Below are 23,173 nucleotides of genomic sequence, written 5' to 3' on the forward strand. Positions count from 1 at the left end.
CTTTTTGGGAAGCTTGGGGGTCTATGGAGGCTCGGTACATGCACAATCCTAGTTTTGCAATGCCACTACAGCAAATGGTACACACCCAACTTGATTCTCAGCATTCGACACCCACGATGATAGCGGAACCGGCAGGCGGCATCCCCCAGGGCCCCCCACAAGTTTTCCCATACCACAAATACTCCGAGTTTTTCGATTTCTGCATTGTGTTGTTCATATCTATTCTTGCAATTTTTAATGTTTGGAGAAAAATGTTGGATCCAAAATCTAGGAATAGGTTCTATGCTTAGGTTCTATGCTTAGTGTGATTTGTTTTTAGACTATTACGTATTCCGTTATTTTCTTTCTACATGTATGTCTGTAATTGGAAACTGCTGTGTTGGTCATTAGTTTTTAATCCTGCCTGGTTTGTTATACTCTTTAACATCTGTGGAATTGTGTGGATTGCGAGGGTTAGACTTTGGGGGTGGGAGAAGTGGAATCGGTTTTGCCTTAGAAGTCCCTCTATTCACAATTGGGGGTGTGTTATACTTGAAATTATGAAACTAATGACTTGGAATGTTAGGGGGATCAATGGGTCCTTTACCCAACAATGTTTGGTGAAAAATCTGAAAAAACATCAACTTGACTTGGTCTTTTTATGCGAAACTAAATGTAGAGATCATGATAGTTTTGCTCTGAGGAAAAAAGGACTGTTTAGGAATTTTGAAATAACTGGGCATGTTGGCAGCTCTGGATCTAAAGGGTTAAAGGGAGGTCTGTTAGTCCTTAATTCTATCCATTGCCACACGGAACTGGTTTTTTCCTCAAATTCTATGTGTGTGGTTAGATTCTGGTTCGAGGACAAATGTCTCGTTGTCTGCTTTATTTATGCCCCACCTAATTATTCGGAACGTAAACTGTTCTGGATTGAGTTGGCCTCTCATCTGCGAACCATTTCCGAGCCGTTTGCCATTTTAGGGGATTTTAATGAACTCATTGATGCCAATGATAAGTTGGGGGGGGGGTTTCCGTGCTTTTGGTGCTTTATCTTCTTTAAAGGACCTAATCACCGAGGAAAATTTAACCGAGATATCAGCACCAGGGTCTTACTTCACTTGGACAAACAAGCAGAAACCCCCCAATTTGACTAAGGAGAAGCTGGATAGGGTGTTTGTCTCCCCATCTTGGCTTAGTGAATTCCCGAATCCATCGGTTAAGAAAATACCAGCCCTGGGTTCGGACCATAACCCTTTGATTTTTCAACCATATGCACCTACACTGCACGGCCCTAAACTCTTCCATTTCCAAAATGCATGGTATTCCCATCCTTTATTTCAATCGGAGCTTCAGTCGGCATGGGAGCGCAACTTAACTACCCCCTTCAATGAACGCTTGGCAATTCTATCCCGGGTCCTTAAGAAGTGGAACAATTCTGTGTTTGGTCTTGTGGATAACATATTCCAAAAAAAGGCGGTTGAGGTGGAGGTAATGGAACAAGACAGGAACCCGGATTGGGATCTTATCCAGGAAAAGAAAAAAGAGCTGGCATGGGCCCTAGAAGCTGAGGAGATGTTCTGGTTCCAAAAATCTCGAGGTATGTACATCAGGGATGGGGATAGAAATACCAGATTTTATCATCTTAATTGCAAAATTAATCTCCATAGAAGAGGTATCAGTGTTATCAAGGAGGGAGGCAAGATGCTCTCAACCCCCAGTGGGATTGCCGGAGCGTTCGCAAATCATATGCAAACGCTCTACCAGGCCTCGGAAACCCTTGACCCAGATTTTATTGAGAGTCTCTTCCCAAGGATTAATTTAGGTGGTTACTTGCTCTCTGCAATACCGGATTTGGCTGAAATCAAGGAAGCAGTGTTTTCACTGGGACCCCATAAAGCACCTGGATCCGATGGGTTCAACGGTTTTTTTTTTACCAAAAGTCCTGGAACCTTATCTGCACAGATACTGTAAAATTTGTGACTGATTTCTTTATTAATGGGATCCTACCACATGGAGTAAATCATACTCTTTTGTGCTTCATCCCGAAGAAAGACAATGCCTGTGCGGTAAAGGATTTCAGACCCATCAGTCTGTGCAATGTATCATATAAGATAATTGCTAAGATCCTGGCAAAAAGGCTCAGAAGGTGGTTACCAGCCTTAATTTCCCCGTGTCAAGGAGCCTTCGTGGCGAACAGACAAATCACGGATAATATCATGATTGCTCATGAAATCTTCCATTTCATGCGGCATACACGTAGTAAGCAAGGGTACATTGCACTCAAACTGGACATGTCTAAAGCCTATGACCGGGCTGATAGACCTATCATAATCAAGATCTTCAAATTCCTGGGTTTTGATGAGGGGTGGTGCAAACTAATTAATGAGCTAATTTCTACACCCACCTTTTCAGTAAAGATTAAGGGGTCACCGTTCTCTTGGTTTTCGGGATCCCGAGGACTCAGACAAGGGTGCCCCCTTAGCCCGTATCTGTTTCTACTGATTATGGAGGTCCTCTCTCGACTCCTTGATGAGTACAAATCCCTGAAACTGATTAGTGGGATCCAAGTGGGAAGGGGAGCTCCGGAAATTTCTCATCTCTTTTTTGCAGACGATACGTTCCTATTCTGTAAAGCGAACACCGAAGAGGTGGTAGCTTTAAAAGCAGTTTTGGAATTGTTCGCGGACTTAACGGGACAAGAGATAAATTTCGAGAAAAGCGGAATCTTCTTTAGCAGAAACGTGCCGATAAGTGAGAAAAATGCGGTGATGGCAATCCTAAAGGTGCAAGAAATTAGAGGAGAAGCTACATATTTGGGGTCAAACCTAATTCCTGGAAGAGCCAAAGCAAAAACTCTACAAACTGTGGTGAATCGGATGTCCATGAAACTAGCGAAGTGGAAGGCTTCCAATCTCTCCTTTGTGGGAAGAGGAGTGCTAATGCAAGCCTCCATCCAATCTATGGCGTTATTTCAAATGCAATGCCTAAGATTTCCAAAGACTACGTGCAAAAAAATTGATGCAATTTGTCAAAGATTTTGGAATGGCCACCCGAATAAAAGCAAACAATTACATCTAATTTCTTGGGACAAATGTTGTCAACCGAAAGAGATGGGAGGCCTGGGTTTCAAGAAAATGGAAGACTACAATTCGGCAGTGCTACTCAAGCAGGGATGGAGGTTAATCACCAACCCAGATGCACTCTGGGTAAGGATTTTCAAAGCCAAATATTTCAAGAATCGAAGTATTTTCGACCCAATGGCTCGGAAAAAAGGGGGATCTTGGATCTGGAATAGTATTACAAGTATTATCCCACAGCTGAGGAAGATGGTGGAAAGAAGGGTAGGGAATGGCCGAAATACCTCGTTCTGGTTCGATCCTTGGGACCAACATCAAGCACAAGTTATAACAACAAATCAGGACTTCAGCAGATGGCCACGAGGAATCTCAATAGCTGCAATAGTGGAAGAAGAACGGCAAAATCAAACTCAAAACAGGGAGCTTTCCTCAAACTCTACTTCCTTTTCTGCTTTAATCCAGTCCATTCATCTCGAGGACCATGAGGACATGTGGTCTTCTTTAATTTCTCCAAATGGAGAATTTACTGTCAAGTTAGCATTGAGAGAGATAATTAAACAAAGGTTTTTTACCCATGATCATCTCTTGGCCAAATGGTGGAACCAAATGTGGAGCCTACCTATACACCCAAAATTTAAAGTTTTCTTTTGGCGTGTACTCAATGATGGTTTGCCTGTCAGGGCTAAACTTGCCCAATGGTCTGACATAAATGCAGAATGTGCAATATGCGGAAAATCACCAGAAACGATATGGCATATCCTTATCTCTTGTGACTGGGGAAAACGAATCCATGCGGCTGGACCGCTAGGATTGCGTACGGAAAATTGGCGGCATTCGTCGCTAACCACTTACTGTCATGAAATGACCATACAATTGAGCAAGAAGGATAGGCAAAGGGTTATATCTGTGTTCATAATTACATGTTACTCTATCTGGAAAGAAAGAAATGAGAAGGTGTTTAACAATAAAACACCAAATCCAGTGAGAGTACTAAAATGTACAAATCACTGGATTAAGGAGTTGAAACTACAGGAAGAAAATAGGGCACCTGGGGGCAACCTGGATTATGACTTCAATGCTGTAAATACAGTTCAAGTAGATAGGAACTGGTGTAATTACTTGCCTCAAACTAATAAAAATATATTGATCTGTGCAGGGCTATCTTACCAGCAGCTAGGGATAATAGGCTGGAGCACTGGGATATGCAGTGACGGACATCTACACACCGTCAATTTTGGAAAGGCGACTAAAGGGATTTTGGACACCACACTTCTGGCAATACAACTGGGAATGACAAGAGCTGCAGAAAGGGGGACAAAAATAGATGAAATTTGGACAAATCAAAACCTAATCACAAAGCTCTTGCCAAGCCCATCTACAATGAAGTGGCCCCTTGACAAACTAGTATTATGTATGGAGCTAGCTAATGCTACCAAACATATGAAATTGGTTACATTCCCCAACCCAGTGCTCCAATTGTTTTTTGAACAATATGCAATGTATGCGGCCACACAGGCTCATGATTTTAGTCTAAGTGTAGACACTATATGTAAGTGCATCCAGCACTAATTTCTTTTCTAATGAAACCTTTTATTTCACCAAAAAAAAAAAACAGCTTGGATTTAGGTATTGGGTATAGAAATCCAAACATTTAATTATCCTATTTTAGGTTCTCCTGAAGCTATCTTCAACATGTGCAGTGCTTTGGCCAAAATTATAAGGAGAAAAAAGAACAACTAAACTTGCTTAAACCATTTATTGGCTTAAGCTATATGATGGAAGGTCACATTAGTTGTCTTCAACATGTGCAGTGCACGTACCCTGCCCCAGCACCTTGGCACTAGGCATGCAAAATGAACATAGCTCCCTACATGCTCACATAATATTCTCTCACCAAAAGCCAAAAACCAAAAACCAAAACAAAAAGAATGAAACACCTGTATTCTAAATGGAAACCTTGTGAAGTGTGTCATGCGTGAGAAGAAATACAAGCAACAATACACAAAAGTGTGTGGATTGGAGGGGTGGGGGAGGATCTCAAACAAATTCAAACTTCAAAAGAAGCTTTACAGATTTGAAGTTATCACCCTTGCAAATTTTGGAATCGGTAAGAGATCAATCCTATCTACAGAAAATGGAGGAAGCTTTGAGATTTTGACTCCTGTGATCGAACAACAACCAACAAATCAAAGTTGTGTAGATTCTTCAGTTCAGAAACAAAAAAATGACCCTAAGACCAATGACAAAACAAGGATGTAGAGGAGTTATACAGTTGGAATCAGCTTTTCAAGAGCAATACACTACAAAAAAAAAAAAAAAAAAAAACTTTTAGTGGCGGTTTTTTCCGCCACTAAAAGTGGCAAAAACCGCCAACATTTGTTTCATGGCGGTTTTTTAAACCGCCACAAATCCGCCACGGAATCCACCACAGCCATTTAATACCAGCGGTATTTTGTAACACCCATGTAAGGTGAAAATAGTGGTGGTTTTTTGGAACCGCCACTAAAAATATGAATATACACTGGTGGAACTTGACCGCCACTAATATGAGGGATAATCACCGGCGATAAAAACCGCCACTAATAGGCTATTAGAGGGAAGTTGTCATACCCCACCCGTCGATCTCGGTTACCCGCCCGACAACCCGTGGGAGTGATTTGTCACAGGATCCATGGTCATACCCATCAATAATAATAAATGCAAGTAAAGATACTCATGAGCAAGAATAAGTTCAATAATTAAGTAAAAGAATTATAGGAGTCCAAATACTCCAATAAAATAATCAAGGAAAGAATTAATGATAAAAAATAATATGAGTTTAGCTGAAGCAATTCAAAATGTTTAAATAAGTTTCTTTCTGGTTTCTTTCTTTAAAGCTAAAAACTTAGACTCAAGTTTATCAAGGTGAGGGGTTCTCCAATTCTTCTCCATATGATGGGCAAATTGCCTGGCAACCTGTCTCCTCCGCCCATCAATGGGTGCTATAAGATTATTCCATGCACTCGCAGGAGCTCCCGCACAGACTATCTCCATTTTCCACTGTCGGTGCCACAACCTCTTCATACAAGAAGGCTCCTTCTTAGGAAGCCAATCCATCTTCTAGTGTATATCCTCCATTTGTACAGACTAATATAACATAGAAAAATAAAGGAATGAGTTCTGATGAACTCAGTAAGAACAACAATAATTCTCATCCGTATGTCAAACCATTAGAAATGAATATATGATATATATGAAGTGCAAAGTATGAATACCACTAAGATCTAACAGTGCATGTCTCTAACAGTTGACATGCTTTAAGATATACACCAGCCCTTCTCTGGGTAGGTCTAGTCACTCTGATCCGACAAGGACTGGCTACCTCTGTAGGGATCCTGGGAAAAAGGGTAAGTCCACACTGGCTCTCAAATCATGGCTGGGGTTAAGTCAACGCTCTCTCACCATGACCATTAGCATGAGTACTGGCGCATGTCGAGGTTTCTAATCCAATGCAAGTCGTAATGGTAACATACTACATGAAGTCCAATACATCCCCTATGGCACCAACCAACTCGGTTCAATATCATTCGCAACCTAGGAATGAGAACCCTCACGGACTAGCTACCGCTATTGGACTCTATTCCATAACCCTATGATCATCCACATATTGTTGGGGCGGAATGCTCTTATGACTCCTCACAACACCCGGTCCGCTCCTTGAAGTCCATGAGCCCAACCCTTACATATGAAACCCTATCATTGTATGACCAACAGTGGACCACTGAGTCTCCGCATGGACTGGTTATTGTTGTAGGATGAAACAAAGTCAAATCACCGTTGTCACGGGTCATCGGCTTCAATTCCCCTACCCAAATGGTAGTAGTATGTGGGGTACCTAGCCATGCAACTCTAGACTCTACCTAGATATGTCATCCAATAGTTATGACAGTGTTGGAGACATCAGCGAGCATGTGTCCCATACCACAACCCTCTGATATCCCAAGCCAATATATCCTTATGGAATACCCTTTCCATCAGAACCACAAACCATCATCATACCACATTCATGATTGATAAAGCATATGTAAAGACAATACAAACAACAAGCATGCTATTCATGGTTACAGCAGTATATAAAATGAAAGAACAGTATTGAAAGACACTGGACTAGCATGTTCAAGTCATTACATAAAGATGAAGTTGTATGTCCTTACCTGTAAATAAGTAGAAATCCTCTAGATTGCAAACCAGAAACAATTATAAGACTTTTATTGGAAACAGAGGACACCTATAAATAGGGTTACAATAATATGTAAGTCGAATGAATCAAATCGGACAAAGTCCAAAAGTTACTTACTTACTGGAAACCATCTGGTCGCTTGGGCCGGTCACTTAGGTTGAGCGACCGCCACTAGTAACCGCCCCAAAAACAGTGAGTTCAAATCCGAAACTCAGGCTTTTGATCATCCGTTTTCAATCCGATTTTTGGATGATCACAGTCTGAATTTCAAACCTAACACTCCCACAACCAAGGGTGATACGAAACCTAACAATTGACACCAATTTTGTTACCCAAAATCCTCCCCTTGATTTCAGTCCTTTTCACGAAATCAGGGTTTCGTTTTCGGACCTGATCTCATCAAGAGTATTAAAAAGGTAGGTATTGTAAATAAGAGGATCATGAACAACCAAAGAGGAAAACAAATTTACTTTAATCATAGCCGAGGACGGAGTATGAGTGAACAGCCTGTTCAGAACAGGGAGTCACTTACCTCAACCAGATCATCTAGAAAAGTAGGGAGAAGCTTCTAGATCACCAGCAGCACTTTGCTCTCTTCCCAGCATGTCTCTACTACCGCCTAACCACCAAAAACAACAATCCCGAATATAATTTTCGTAAAATAGGCGAGAGTTGCTATTTATAGAAGTCTGGGGGCAAAATAGGGCAAAACCCCACAACCAGGATTAGGTGGTCGCTTGGTCCAATCAACCGCCACTAGCAATCGCCCCCTAGTATATTGTTATACAAGGGTGCTTTGCTCAGGGGGTTGAAGTCCAAGTACAACCTAACCCTATTCAACACATGGGGGAGGTCTTACCTTCATTCTGGACATCTCCAGAAATCATTTTCCTTCCAGAGGTCCAACTACCAAGCAAGGCAAGCTCTTCAACAAAAGAATCCAGATCCATGGGTTTAGGGTATGGATCATGGACTTCTATCCGGACACTCCACAAATTTACCCGACTAGACCTTCGGGTTCTTGGATCTGCAATACGGATTTACCTTGACATGCGCCAATACTTAGACCAATGGTGATGTGAGAGAGCGGTGACCTAAACCCCAGCCAAGGAATGTCCCCCGAGGGATGCATGACCCAATTACCATCGGAGAACCCAAGATATTGGAATGGTTGAGGGAGAGTGATTTGAGACCTACCCAAAGAAGTATGGTGCTATGACTTAATGCATGTCTGCCAATAGAGACCAGCATACATAGAGTTAGATTCATACATGCGTTGTCTGTCTCATTTCATTTTGCATCATGTTATGTTGCGTTATCATGTTTTACTAAGTTGCTATGGATATAACTTGCCTTGCTGAGTTCTTTTGAACTCACTCCTTTTTGTGCAAATATCTAGTTAGACTATCCTACAGGTACTGATGAATATGATGGCCAGTACTACGAAGCACAAGCCGATGATGCATACTAATCCCAAGGTGCTAGCGGTTACGAAGATTATGGTGAAGATTCCATGTGTGATCATGTTACGTACTAGGATTAGCCCTGTCTTGGAGTGGAAGTGGTCGTGCTTGATTTCTAAAGTCTATGTTTATGAAGACATTCTTTGTAAGTCATAAGAGACCTTAGTTTAATTTGATTATTCTTTTATTTCCTTTCTTTTGAGAACTAGTTGTAATCTTTTACTTTCGATCTACTTTTTCGCTATAATCGTGGAGTGACTTTTCGCACACTCTACATTTTGATTATTATATTGGTATCATTCTTTCTGCACTCTAATTTTATTGTCATTCTTTTCTTCTTGTCTTCATCACTTTGTTTATATAATGTTATATTGATTTTATCTTGTTCATGATTACGCTATTGTATATGTGGGAGGATGATTTCCTCAATACTTGATCTTTAGGGCTGTGGATCACACACTCGGGTATGCCAGGTAGGGTACCGGCTGGGTGGATGTGACGCTTACAAAGGGATTGAACAAGATCAAACATTCAAAACTATGCGGGCGATGGGGTTAAAGACCATATAGGTAGGTCTTAATCCAACTCTATGTTATTTTGAATTGCTCGAATTTCATCTAGCCGTAGTTTGTATTCATAACAATTCACATATTTAAGATAATTTGGTTGGATTGTGGAGTACAAAGGTGTGCGAAGCCATTCCACATTGATGATATAGCATCCATTGTATGAAGCTTGATTGCCTTATTATTCCAACCAAGGTATATGGAAATTACTAATATGTTTAAATGATGTTATTGTTATCTTTATATTGTTACACACTTGATGATATATCTTCCATGGAAGGGTGTGTCATTCCAAATTTGATGTTACAACCGATAATTTGTGGTGGACATGATGATAATAACATTCCAAATGGAAACATAGAGTGGTTCTTTGTAAAAGCAACAATTTAGATCTTGTTCTTGTGTAGAAACTTGATGAGAATGCACATGCTTTTCAGCCATTATGTGGATTGTACTAAATTCGTTTGGTAGAACTAGATACTCGTATATATATTGTTTAAATGATTTGATTAATATTCTTATGAAATTCATTGATAATTTACAGGGGATGGCAAAAATGGAGAGCTTCTTAATCTAGAGCTCGATGAGGATAATTTACTTGATGAGTAAAATCATTCAAGGTTACGAGGAACTATTAATTTTTCATACCAATTAAATAATTTATGTAAAGCCTTTAATTTTAATTTTAATTTTAATTTTTCTAGATTTATTCTAAAACTCATGATTCTGGTTCAAAGTATTCATTTGAATTTAATTGGATATTATTCTTTTGGGAAAGTTATGAATGATTTGTATTAAGTTTGAACATTATATTTTTGGGACTAATGCTGGAGCATATGTAGAACATAGGAGGACATTGCTGAGGTATTCGATTCATACTCAAATATGATTTAGGTATTTGAGTTCTACCCAACATTATGTTATAACATAGGCCATCGGATTAGTTACGATCCAAAGGTATAATGGGCATTTGTGGGAGAGTCCAACTAAGTGTAGAACCTAGTGTTGTTCTATAAATACTAGCTGGAAGTAATGGTCTGGGTATTCCAAATTAGATACTCATGGTGTAATGCTTTAAGCAACCTTTTGCTTAAACTCTAAACCCTAACACACTCTAGCAAGAGGTTAGGGAAAGGAATCCAAACTAGCTTAGTAACGGGCTTAGTAACGGCTAGGTCTCATGAACATTGATATCATGAGGCTTCAATTGTTGAATACGAATTTCCTGCATCCCAACTTGCCATAGACACTTTTGCCACACCTTAATCATGTATAACTCCGATTTGAATTGGAATATTACATCGCACCTTCCTAACTGAAGCAAGGTGACACCATGTTGCTGGTCCAAGGCTTATTAGCTTTGTAAAAAGAAACAGATATCAGCACCCTAAACCAATTGGAAGGTGGTCTGCCACCCACTAGAGTTGCAAATATTTACCCCTCCCAAAAAAAAAAATATCATTATCCTGTTGCAAGCTTCAAACCCTTTAATTTTAGAAATAATAAACTCAAAAACCTTAATGCCTTATCCGTGATGTTTGGTCCTTCAACCTTTTTTGTTCCTACATTTAAGTACTGGAAGCCGAAAGATTCTATAATTTCATTCTAGAGGATTATATCAAACAAGTTCTTCAAAATCTTAATTATAATGAAATCCAGTGTTAAGGGCTTGTTAATCAATCTAAGTAATCATTCCTGAAGGGTGTGACATTGCAGAGATGCAGCACGGATCTTAGGAATTAAGATGAAGAATCCATTAATGAAATTAATGAGGGAGAAGATGAAGCAAGAACTTCTGTCTTCTCGACTTGAAACTAAATATGTTAGGTATGAAATTATGTTGATACTAAAGCAAATAAGTTGTTGATGAAATTGTTTGCACTTCAAGAGGGTGTACATGTAATTTGCTCTGAGAAAAATTACAAAAATCAACTTCAATCACAACCCCAAGGGGTTGGCTCAATTGGAAAAGACTAGCACTCAGGTTTTAAAGTATGTAACGATACAACACGATATCAATGGATATGTATCCATATTAGATATAATCGATACAATACATCTTAATATGACTCTCTTTTTTCTTAAAGGGTCCAAATTTGATTGCGTCCAAGTATGTTGGCTACTAAGACAAGACAATGTTTCTTCTAAAATCACTTGACCGATATGATACTCGAGTTGACAAGCATATTTTGAACCTTGCCAACATTTCATAGTATGAGGTCAAGAGTTTGAATCTACTTGGGACTAGGGGTATTGAAGCCCAGCTCTATATTTAAATAATCATAAAGCTACTCCTTGAAAATGTTGTTGGTCAAGAATTTTTTTAATTAATAACTCGAACTGGAAATGCCTCTAAAATTTTATTATTAGAAACCAAAAGTCATTTGGAATTAAACATTTCATAAAGTTAAAAAACATTAGGTATATTTATTTTAATAACAAGTTGTTAGTTGTAACACGCCTGAAACCTTCAAGCATATCCTTGCCATCTGATGCATAACTAGTTGTAACACGCCTGGGACCTGCAAGCATCTCAATTCAATCTGATGCTAGGAATGGTTTAACCTGTAATTAGAATAAAATAATGAAAACAAAATGAGATCAAAAGGATCTTTTATATCAAAGCTTTGGAATTAAAGGGAAAAAAAAAAGGCCCGCAATCTGAAAGAAAGCGAGAATGGTAGAAGAGATGTAGAATAGTCTTACTTCCACATTTCATCTTAGGTGGGATAGTTTTGCCACAGAAGCCGACAACATAGACCATCTTCTCCCGGCTGATCTTTCGCTCTACATCCTTAACAAGACTAATGACATTACAAACACATGGGATATCATGAGTTCTCTTTATAACATTGCAGCATTCACCTGATGGTGGAGTTTTAGGGCCTCCTTTCTCAATATAACCTGAACATTGCATCATTATACTCTTATAATCATCGGAGCAAAATTGCCCAAACACCCAGTCGCCGGAAATTAAACTTACAATGATCACAAAGGCTACACAGGTCAAAGAACGATTACTCATAGCTCCTCCTCCTCCTCCTCCTCTCTCTCTCTCTCTCTTTCTCAAGAATGTGGGTAGAGGATCTGAGGATCCTCCTTAAAAAGCAAGCGTTTCCTATTGACATACACCTCACGCCATCGTGTAGATTTTATCTCTAAAGATACACTTAGATACACCTGTCTTGCAAATTTCTCTTAAATTGCCAATGGTGGGTTAGTTGAGCAGTTAAAAGCCCAAACTCCCATGGGGAGATCTTGGGTTCGCACCCATCCGGGAGCACCTATATTAGTAATATCTCCCCCCCCCCAACTAACACAAATTCGCCAACTACAAATTTTTTTTTTTCTTAAATACAATTCTTATATGTAAATATCCCCTTTATATTTTCATTTTTTGTCTATCCTTGCATGGAAAAAAATGAACTATGTGGTATTACTCTCCTTGTATGATCATTCACTTTTAAGGTAATTAAATCAATATTTTCCTCATTATTTACACTTAAATGGAAAACTAGAACTCAAGTGGCAAACCCATTCTCCTCGTTTACATGGAATGGATAACATATATTCGGTATGGTTATTACGTATCACTTCTTTGAGAAAAAAAAAATGTAAATTTATACTATATATAGTATATATTAATTATATATATTTTATTGGACACAATGACCCTGTTTCCAACCTCCAAAGATGGTAAAGTTACTGCAAATAAGGTTTCAACCCATTTACTTTATGGCAATTATTTATGTGGACAAAGTCATCCTAATTCCTACTTGGAAAGTCTATCTATAATGTCATCTGTGTGTTTTAGATTTTATGAAGTCAAATTTATCCATTTGTTTTTAATATTTAAACGTAACATTTAATCTTTTGTTCATGAATGCCATTAATTTGAAGTCGGCAATTTTACTCTCATTTTTAATTAGAAATTAGAAAATCATTAAATTTAGATTTATTTTGAATTCTCATAAAGTCATACTATACTATATCATATCTTGATTATATAGTTGAGATACGCATATGCCATGAATAAATCTCAGATCCAAAACAAAAATTTGTAGTGAGCATTCTTTTGTTTAAATATATAAAATGATTAGATTTTGTCTAGACAACATTACATCAGTTTTAGTCTTTTCAGATGCTAATTACTTGGTCTGTTTTACTCGTCAACTCACACAAAATCACTGATTCTAATATCCCTAAGATTTCCATAATTAGTCTTTGAAAATTTTACAATGGAGTCCCTTGTTATGTGATTAAACTCAGGTTGGGTCTTTACTGTTGCAAATATTCTATCTAGATCCAGCTCTGTCAAGGGCAGTGGACTCTCAGCAGTCATGTTTTTTTTTTGGGATCTGAGGTTCATTCGGGCCACCTTGCACGCACCAAGATTATATCCTCAGGGGAGCTTTTATATAATTAATATAGAAAGGGGCTTCGCCCCTAGCCCTGAGGGGATTCAAATCACTCAGCAACCATGTTAGATATATAAGCCATACAAGATGCAGTCTTATGGCTATTCAACTAGGTCTACTTAAGCTTAGGGTTATATGAGATTGTTAATCTATGGTTTTGGCACTTAATGGGAAGCTTACACTACAAGAAAAGGAATCAACAGTGGCACTTTGAGTAAGGATATAGCGGCGTTTTTAGAAAATGCTGTAGTATGTTAACATATAGCAGCGTTTTCAAAAAAAGGTCGTTGTATGGTAATATATAGTGGCGTTTGCATAAAGTGCCGTCGTAAATATATGTTGTCACTTTGTGCCAGTTCACGTTTCACCTTTTTAGAGGCATTTTGAAGAAATGCCGTCGTTGCCTTAATTCTATGTCACCTTTTTAGTAAGAAATGCCGTCGTTCCCCTAATTCTGTCACTTTTTTAGTGGCATTTCATTGAAATGCTGTCGTTGCCTTGATTCTATGTCACTTTTTTAGCTTGCCCTAATTCTATGTCATTATTTTAGCGGCATTTCTTGAAATGCCATCGTTGCCCTAATTCTGTCACTTTTTTAGCGGCATTTCAAATGCCCTCATTGCCGTAATTCCGTCATTATTTTAGCCGTATTTCTTTGAAATGCCGTTGTTGCCCTAATTCTATCACTTTTTTTTGCGGCATTTCTAGGAAATGCCGTTGTTGCCCTAGTTCCTCCTGCCCAAGCCTGCGCCCATATTTCACTTTTGCGAAGACTTCGGAGTCAAAAAATGAAAAGCCCCAAGCCTACGCTTATATTCCGCTCACTCTCTTGCCCAAGCCTCTGGTTCTCTCGCTCTCTCTCAATCCCTCGTGCCCATAGTTTCTAGTTTCCACTAAGATCTTCATTAATATCTTCGTCATTAGAAGGACTCGCAGAGCATAAGCCTTTGAAGAGAAGGAGAAGAATCTGAATCCTGAAGGAAACTGCATTTGGGAACAACTTTTGTAATTGGACCTTAAATCTTTGTCACTGCGATTTTTAGTAAACGCCATCATATGTCGCTTTGTCACGGCGTTTGTAGTAAACACTGCCGTATATTGCTTTGTAACGACGTTTTCAATAAACACTGTCATATCTCGCTTTGTAACGGCGTTTTTTTTATAAACGCTATCGTATGTTCCCTTACCCTCAACTTTTTTAGGTCGTCATTTCCTATAACTTTTTAGCGGTATTTCATCGTTGCCTATAATGCCTTATAACTTTTTAGCGGCATTTCAAAGAAATGCCGTCGTTGCCTATAACTTTTTAGAGGCATTTCTAAGAAATGCCATCGTTGCCTAACTCCTTGGCGGCATTTCTTGTTGCCGATAACTTTTTTTAATGAAATACCATTGTTCCCTAGTTGCTCCCGTCCAAACCCACGCCTATATTTCATTTTGGGAAGACAGACTTAGTCGAAAAACGAAAAGCCTTGCCCAACCCTTTAGTTCTCTCGCTCTCTCTCTCTCTCTCATCCCTCACAATCCCTCTCCTCTCTCTCTCTCTCTCTCTCTCTCTCTCTCTCTCTCTCTCTCTCTCTCTCAATTTCTCTGGTTTTCAAAAGAGGCGTGTGAGTTAGCATAAAGGAGCAACTCTGAATCATCAAGTCGCAATTCCTCTGGTTTAAATTAAAAGTTGATCCATCGAGGTTTAAATCAGTGATTGGATCACTGAACTTGTTCAGAGGTTTCATTTGGTCGATCAGAAGATAATTTTAGTTTGCTCGACTCTTTGAATACTACTGTGTCTCCTCTATCGTCAGATCCTAGCGGTGAGTTTTCTCCTTTCAATTTCATGAAACCCTAGCTCACTTATTTAAGGTTGAAGTTGGATTCTATGAAGATAAAACCTTGTGGAACAAGGTTGTTTGGGTTTTCTAGAGAATCGACTTCTGTAGAAGGGACTGTGGAATTAACAATAATGTTGGAAATGCATCCACAAACAGTGATTATAGTTACTAAATTCACGCTGATAAAGAATTTATCGTCGTACAATGTAATTTTGGGAAGACCAACTTTGAATTCTATTGGCGTTGTGGTTTCGACAAGACATTTGAAGATGAAATTTCCAACTGAAGGAGGCATTGGAGAATGCAGATTTGACTAGAAAACTTCAAGGCAAAGCTATACAACCTTTTTGAAAGATTCAAAGTCACAAGGTAAAGCTCTTGCCCTAACTGTTGAAATTATGGATAATAGAGATGAGGAGAAAATACAGAGGGGAGAACCAGTCGACAAGTTGGAGAAAATTCTCCTTCGATCTAGAAAATCCGGAAAAAGGGACCATGATTTGAGCTGATCAGACCAATCAGGATAAGATTTTGTTGAAAGAGTTACTTCGTATGAATGCGGATGTCTTTGCCTGGTCAACTCAGGATATGCCAAGGCTAAGCAGGGAGTTTGCAGAGCACTTCCTCTGGATAGACATTACTATTAAACCTATAAAACAGAGAAGGAGGAATTTCTCATCAAAAAAACATGATGCAATCAAGGTTGAAGATGAAAAGCTCAGGAAATCAAAGTTTATTGAGCAGATTGAATGTCCCAAGTGGTTGGCGAATGTTGTGATGGTGAAAAAGCATAATGGTATATGGAGAATGTGCGTGGATTATACTGATTTGAGCAAGGCATTCCCCAAATATTGCTTTCCTTTGCTGCAGATTGATCAGTTAGTTGATGCCACTTCAGGTCAGCAAATGTTAAGCTTTATGGATGCCTATTCAAGCTATAATCTGATTCTTATGAAGGAGGACCAACCTCACACGGTAGTTATGACCAATCGTGAAAGCTACTGTTACAAGGTTATGCCTTTTGAATTGAAGAATGCCGGAGCAATGTATCAAAGAGCAATGACTAAATTGTTTGTTGATCAGATTGGGAGGAATATGGAAGTTTATGTTGATGATCTTTTGGTGAAGAGTCAATTCAAATCTGATTACCTTACTGATCTGAAGGAATGTTTTGACGTGCTTAAAAAGAATGGGATGAGACTTAATCCTGAGAAATGTGCATTTGGAGTCTCATCAGGGTAGTTCTTGGGTTATATGGTTACACAAAGAGGTATTGAAGCAAATCCAAAAAAAATTAATGCCATTTTGGATATGCCACCACCGGGCTATATGAAGGAAATTCAAAGTTTAACGGGAAAAGTTGCGGCTTTGAGCAGATTCATATCTCGATCTGGAGATAAATGTGCACCTTTTTTCAAGGCATTGAAAAATCTGAATGCACTCAATGAATTTAGATGGTCAGAAGACTGCCAAAATTTGTTTGAAGAATTGAAAAGGAGGCTGACCAGTCCACCAGTCTTGTCTCGGCCAATTCTAGGAGAGGCTTTACAAATATACTTATCTTCTTCAAAGGCAGCAGTGAGTGCTGTATTAATTCGAGAAGAAGGTATGATTTAGAATACCATCTATTTTGTAAGTCATACATTATTAGATGTGGAATCTGGATATCTTGAATTTGAGAAGCAGGCTTTAGCTTTGATAATAGCAGCCAGAAAGCTTAGACCCTATTTTCAAACTCATCCAATTATTGTTTTGACCAGCTGGCCTTAAAAGAAAATATTGCATAAACCTGATCTTGTCGGGAGAACGGTGTCCTGGGCAGTGGAATTAATAGAACATGACATCGACTATAGACCCAGAACGATGATAAAGGCACAAGTCCTGACGGATTTTGTTGTTGAAAGCGTTTCACCACCAGAAGATCAAGAAGGCCTCAGTGAGAAATCTAGTTGGTGGATTCTTCATGTGGATGGATCAAGTCATTCTCTAGGATCTGGAGCAGCTAGGTATAATTTTACAAAGTCCAACTAGATTTATGATTCAGAGTGCTCTTCGATTCAATTTTCATGCTTCAAATAATGAAGTAGAGTACGAGGCCCTTATTGCGGGATTACGGCTAGCCAAATCCCTATGCATACAAAATATTGAAGTCAAGAATGATTATGAACTGGTGGTCAGCCAAGTAATAGGAGTATATGGAGCAAAAGATGTTAGAATGATCAATTATCTTAAAAAAGCACTTGAATGCAAAGGATGGTTTCAGCAATTCTCGATTATGAGGATTCCTAGAAATCAAAATACAATGGCGGATTCTTTGGAAAAATTAGCATCAACAAAGTTTGCTTCTCTGCCACAGACTGTGTATATTGAAGAGTTGGATATTCCAGTATATTCATAATCAGAAATAATGGAAATTGATATGGAAGAATCATGGATGGATCCTATTATACAATATCTCAAGGAGGATACTCTCCTTGAGGATAGGGAAAAAGCCAGAGTGTTGAGAAGAAGAGCAGCAAATTTTGTCTTAAAAGATGGGTTATTGTATAAAAAGACAATTTTCGAGCCACTTATGAAATGTTTAGGACCATCCGATGCACAATATGCACTTGCAGAAGTTCATGAGGGAATCTGTGCAAGCCATCTTGGAGGAAGAGCTTTGGCTTTTAAGATCTTGAGGTAGGGATTTTACTGGCCACGAATGCAATTTGAGGCAATTGAGTATGTAAGGAAATGCCATCAATGTCAAATTCATGCTCCAATTCAGAAGCAACCTGCAGAACAACTGACTTCAATTTTAAATCCCATTCCATTTGCAATGTGGGGGATGGATTTGCTTGGCCCATTTCCTATTGCATCTGGAGGTAAGAATTCCATGGTAGCAGCAATTGACTACTTTACAAAATGGGTGGAAGCAGAAGCTTTAGCCACAACAACAACGAATTAGATGGAAAAGTTTTCTAGGAATAACATCATTTTCAGATTTGGTTTGCCTAAGGTCTTGTTGACAGATCATGGTACTCAATTTGATAATGAAAGATTCAAGGAATTCTGTGCAGACTACCACATTGAGTATAAAAATTCTTCTGTGGCTTATCCTCAATGCAATGGACAGATTGAAATAACTAACAGAACTCTCTTGTAAGGAATCAAAAGAAGATTTGATGAAGCAAACAGTTTGTGGGTAGATGAGCTACATCATGTGTTGTGGGCTTATATAACTACTGTCAGAACACCAACAGGGGAGACACCTTTCAAATTGGCTTACGGGTGGAGGCCTTAACTCCAGTAGAAGTGGTGACAGGATCAGAAAGATCAGAAAAGTTTGATCCAGTAACCAATGAAGAAGGATTGAGAGTGAATCTAGAATTTCTAGATGAGGTCAAAGAAAAAACCTTATATCAAAATATAGAATAATAGAGAAGAACAACAGCATACTATAACGCTCGTGTCAGGCCTAAGTCTTTTAAAATTGGATGTCTGGTTTTGAGGAAAAAATCAGCATCAGACCCAAGAAATTGTGGAAAACTTTCCGCAAATTTGGAGGGGCCATATGTGGTGACAAAGATTGTTAGTGCAAATACATATTGGCTTAAAGATCTACATGGAAGCTGCTTAAGGCGACCGTGGAATGTAACTCATCTCAGAAAGTATTATCAATAGAAAAGGGGCAGAGTTTCCAGTTGTTCTTGAAGGCTTATCTCTATCGACTATTGTCACTTAAAGATTCTTCTTCAACCATGCAAAAGAGCTTTCTGAGGCCTAATCATGCTTTCCGAAGCTGATCATGGATCATTCCTTCTGAGGGTGATCCCGACTTTCCATAAGTCAGGCTCTTGTAAGCTAGCCTTCTGAGGCCTGATCATGCTTTTCGAAGCTGATCATTGATCATTCCTTCCGAGGGTGACCGACTTTCCGTAAGTCAGGCTCTTGTAAGCCAGCCTTCCGAGGCCTGATCATGCTTTCTGAAGCTAATCAAGAAGAGTTATTATACAAATTGAAGATTCTAAAATTGCGGAGGTTCTACTTAGCCAATTACTAAACAACAAAGGGTCTGGTCAATAGACAAAAGAGGTTATCTTATAAAAGAAAGGAGATTCATTGATCAGGAAAAGAAAGTTAAAAGGATCAATATAGATCAGTGCATCAAAAAAGACATTTTAAAAGATAAAAATAAAAAATAAAAAAATAAAAATAAAAAAAAAAAGATTTCAAGTTTTCTTCTCAAACATCAAGCATTTGGACCCGCAGAAGTATTATCAGCGGGAGAATTCTTGTTAATTTGCTTATCATCTTTCTTGGATGCTTATTCATCATCGAAATCATCATCTCTGCTAGAACTTGAGGTTTCTTCCTCTGCAAAATCTTCATCTTCATATTCATTTTCACTTTCTTCACTTTCTTCTGCAGAATTCTCAGAGTCAGGATATTTCAAATTCCTGAGATCAAAGAACTTCCGGGAGGGAAGAAACTCATGAGGAAGCAGCTTAAAGTCAACACTAGGACAAATTTTAAGTATCTCGGAAAAAATCTGGTTAGAGCGACCTTCACTACACTCTTGCAAATCCAAGAAGGCTGGATTATCTCCCCTGTTCAATCGCAGAGGGAGAACTTAGAACAAGTTGATGTTCATCTTGCATTCTTTTCTTCTAAAGTTCTAATTGTTTTTTCTCTGCCTTAAAACTCTGAACCATGGAAGTCTTCTCTTTGGTAACTTCCTTCTAAGTAGCAGCTAAACTATCCCTTTCCAAGGAAATCCCATTCAAAGCCAACCTCCAGATCAATTTTCTCTTTGGAAAGGGAATCGAAGGCTTGTTGCAGATGCCTGTTTCCTTTTTCCAAATTCAATTTCAATCTCTCAGCCTCTTCAAACTTGACCTTCAGATCATCTCTTTCTTTCTCAAAACCTTTGGACCAAACAATAGCCCTTTCCAACTTACCTTGAGTTTCATTTCTCTCATGAGTAGCAATCCTGGCCCTCTCCAGGGCATCATTTTAAAGCATCTCGATTTGCAGAAGACCTTCCTTATATTTCATTACAGAAGCCTTTAAATTTGAAACTTCTTCCTGCAAGTCAGTGCATAGATCATAACAGATTTGAAAATCATCCTGTAAACTATCTATCTCAGTACACAAATCCATTTCTCTGAATTGGGGTAGCCTCTAATTTTCTTTCTGAGGATTTCAAGCTTTTCTTGAGTTCTTGTACCTCATCAATCAATTCAAAATTCTGTTTGATCAAGTTGTCATTTTCAAAAGAAAGAGTTTTCTCTCTTTCCAAAACTTCAAAGAAAGCATTAAAAGTAGCACCAAAACATTTGCAGGCAAAATGAGAAAGACGTAGTGAAATAAAGCCTAAGGAAAATAATTTATCTTAACAAAAAAGGATAGAGGTTTATTTTTTACCCCCAAGCATGTGTGTAAAGCCCAATATCAGACATGTCAGCTGTCTCTTTCTTATTACGGGGAATTCTACCTTTGGTTCCCCATTCACGGGCAACTTGCCAATTCCAATTGGCAATGTGATTCTCTTTTAAACCCCAAACAGGGTGAAAATGATCCCCAGAATTACCAACATTTTGGGCATCTTCTAACTATCCAGGACCAATTGAATGGGGATTGACAGCTTCAATTACTTCATGAGGATTAACATCTATGGCGGCAACATTAGAGTCGACTTGCATGACGACAACTTCAGCCGCAATATTCTCTTGATCCTCAGGTCCCACGGGAGGATCAACTGGCATGTCAAAAAGTTGAGGAACAACATCTAAAAATTCGTCATTTGGTGGAGCAATCTGAACATCTTCTTCAGCAACATCAGGAACAACATTGATGTCTGGAATAACATTATCAAAAGCAGGGGCAGGAAAAAAATAAAATCTAGTATAGGGGGAGCAAGAGTAGGAGCATTATCAGTAACAATAGTATCATTTTCAGGAATATCCTTAGGGATATTCTCTTCAAGCATAGCTTCAGGAGGGGGAACAGAATTATCCTCATCTAATAGCTGGTCAGCTATTTGTTCAATGATATTACTTGTAGCATGAGTAATAATCTCTTCAGCCATTTTCTTCAGCTAATCAAGAAAGTAATCAGGAATTTCCTTACCTTGGCCTTCATTTTCAACCATCTTCTTTGGGAGAACAGTATCATCATGTGGAAGATGAGGGGACATGGGAGGAGTGCAAGCTTCATTTCTAGGAGAATAGGCAAGTTCAACAATCTCCTCAGCCACCTTTTCACTGTCAATGAGAGTTTCTTCTTGGAGATTTTCTTTTTCAACAAGGACTTCAGCAAGCAGGAGCAGGAACTTCAGCAGAAAGAGAAACAAAGGATTTCTTCTTCTTACTTTTCTCAGTGGCAGATAGCTCATGACCTGAAGAAGGACCCATGGAGCGAAGCCTACTTCTAAGGGTCCATGTTCTTCCAACAGGATTGTCACCAGCTCCCACTTTAATAAGCCGAATATCAGAGCTTTCAACATCAACATTTTCTTTTACTTGGTCAGCTTCAACATCTTTTTGAACTTGGTCCACCTTTTGCTAACTAGGTGGAGTTTTCTTCACAGCAGTCTTTTCAACAGACTTCTTCTTAAGAGATTTCTTAAGACTTCGGCCACTTGGAGGATGAATGGCAGAATGTTTTCTTTTCATACCTGATTTCTCAAGTTTGGGATCAGATTTACCTTAGTTCTCAGGTTTGGAATCAGACTTTTTCTCTTTTGAAGCAGCCTTTCGGAGTTCAAAAATGTTAGGGATTTGATAAATATCAGTCCCTGGAAAAGAAATAGAAATCAGAATGTATACGTGAAAAAAAAAATCTCTTGTACCTGGCAAGAGATTGTGACTAGCCAGGCCAACATCAGTTTTGAGGTTGGTTGCATCAACAAGTTTTCCAGAAGGGATCAAGTTCCATGTCTCCTGATCATACTCACTCAGTGTGGCACTCTGGTTCAGGGGAAGAAGGGATTTCTTTGTGTGAAAACACCATCGAGAACAGTAATTGGGAATAGGGATGGCACAGAAGAAGTATTTCTCTCTCCATTTCTTGTTATCATGGGGAATGGAAGAAATGGTGAAGATTTTGGTTTTCTCAACCAATTCGTTAACAATGCAAGTTCTTCTAGAAAAATAGATGTAACCACGCTCACAGGAAACTTTGAGGGTATAGTAATTTCTGAAAAGTTCAATGGAAGGGATGCGTCCCATTCTATGAATAAAAGCAAAGAAACAATAAACTAACTTCCAACTATTGGGAGTAAGTTGACAAGGGCAAATACGGTAGTAGTCAAGCAAAGATTGGACAATGGGAATCAGAGAAACTTTGAATCAAGAATCAAGATGATAGAGATAAATGGCAATAACGCCAGAGCTAGCATCATATGGACATTCAGAAGGTTCAGGAACCCATATCTTAGCGTCGGAAGGAAATTGGTAATCTTGATGGTAAGAGGGCAAATGAGACTTCTTGACATTGGTTGGGTACCATTTTGGTCCAGCATATTTGGGATCCAACTTCTCTTTGGTGGTGTCTAGAGGCACGTAAAGAGTAATCTCCTCAACCTGAGCATAGGGAGCAGGAATCCAGTCTAATGCAGTCTATTCAGAAGAAAAGGCACT

The 23,173-nt window shown here is 38.8% G+C and overlaps 1 protein-coding gene across 1 annotated transcript; it reads left to right on the forward strand.

Moving 5' to 3' along the window:
- Positions 1 to 1,470: 1,470 nt before the first annotated feature.
- LOC148999004 (uncharacterized) lies at positions 1,471 to 9,913 on the forward strand. The gene is made up of 3 exons (XM_089141543.1): positions 1,471 to 1,900; positions 1,942 to 4,605; positions 9,849 to 9,913. Exons 1-3 carry the CDS (start codon positions 1,471 to 1,473, stop codon positions 9,911 to 9,913), a joined length of 3,159 nt encoding a protein of 1,052 aa, XP_088997669.1.
- Positions 9,914 to 23,173: the final 13,260 nt, after the last annotated feature.

This window comes from Hakea prostrata, unplaced genomic scaffold (genome assembly GCF_041222555.1).
Source record: "Hakea prostrata isolate BN-2017 unplaced genomic scaffold, UWA_Hpros_2 contig_71, whole genome shotgun sequence".
Lineage (NCBI taxonomy): Eukaryota > Viridiplantae > Streptophyta > Magnoliopsida > Proteales > Proteaceae > Hakea > Hakea prostrata.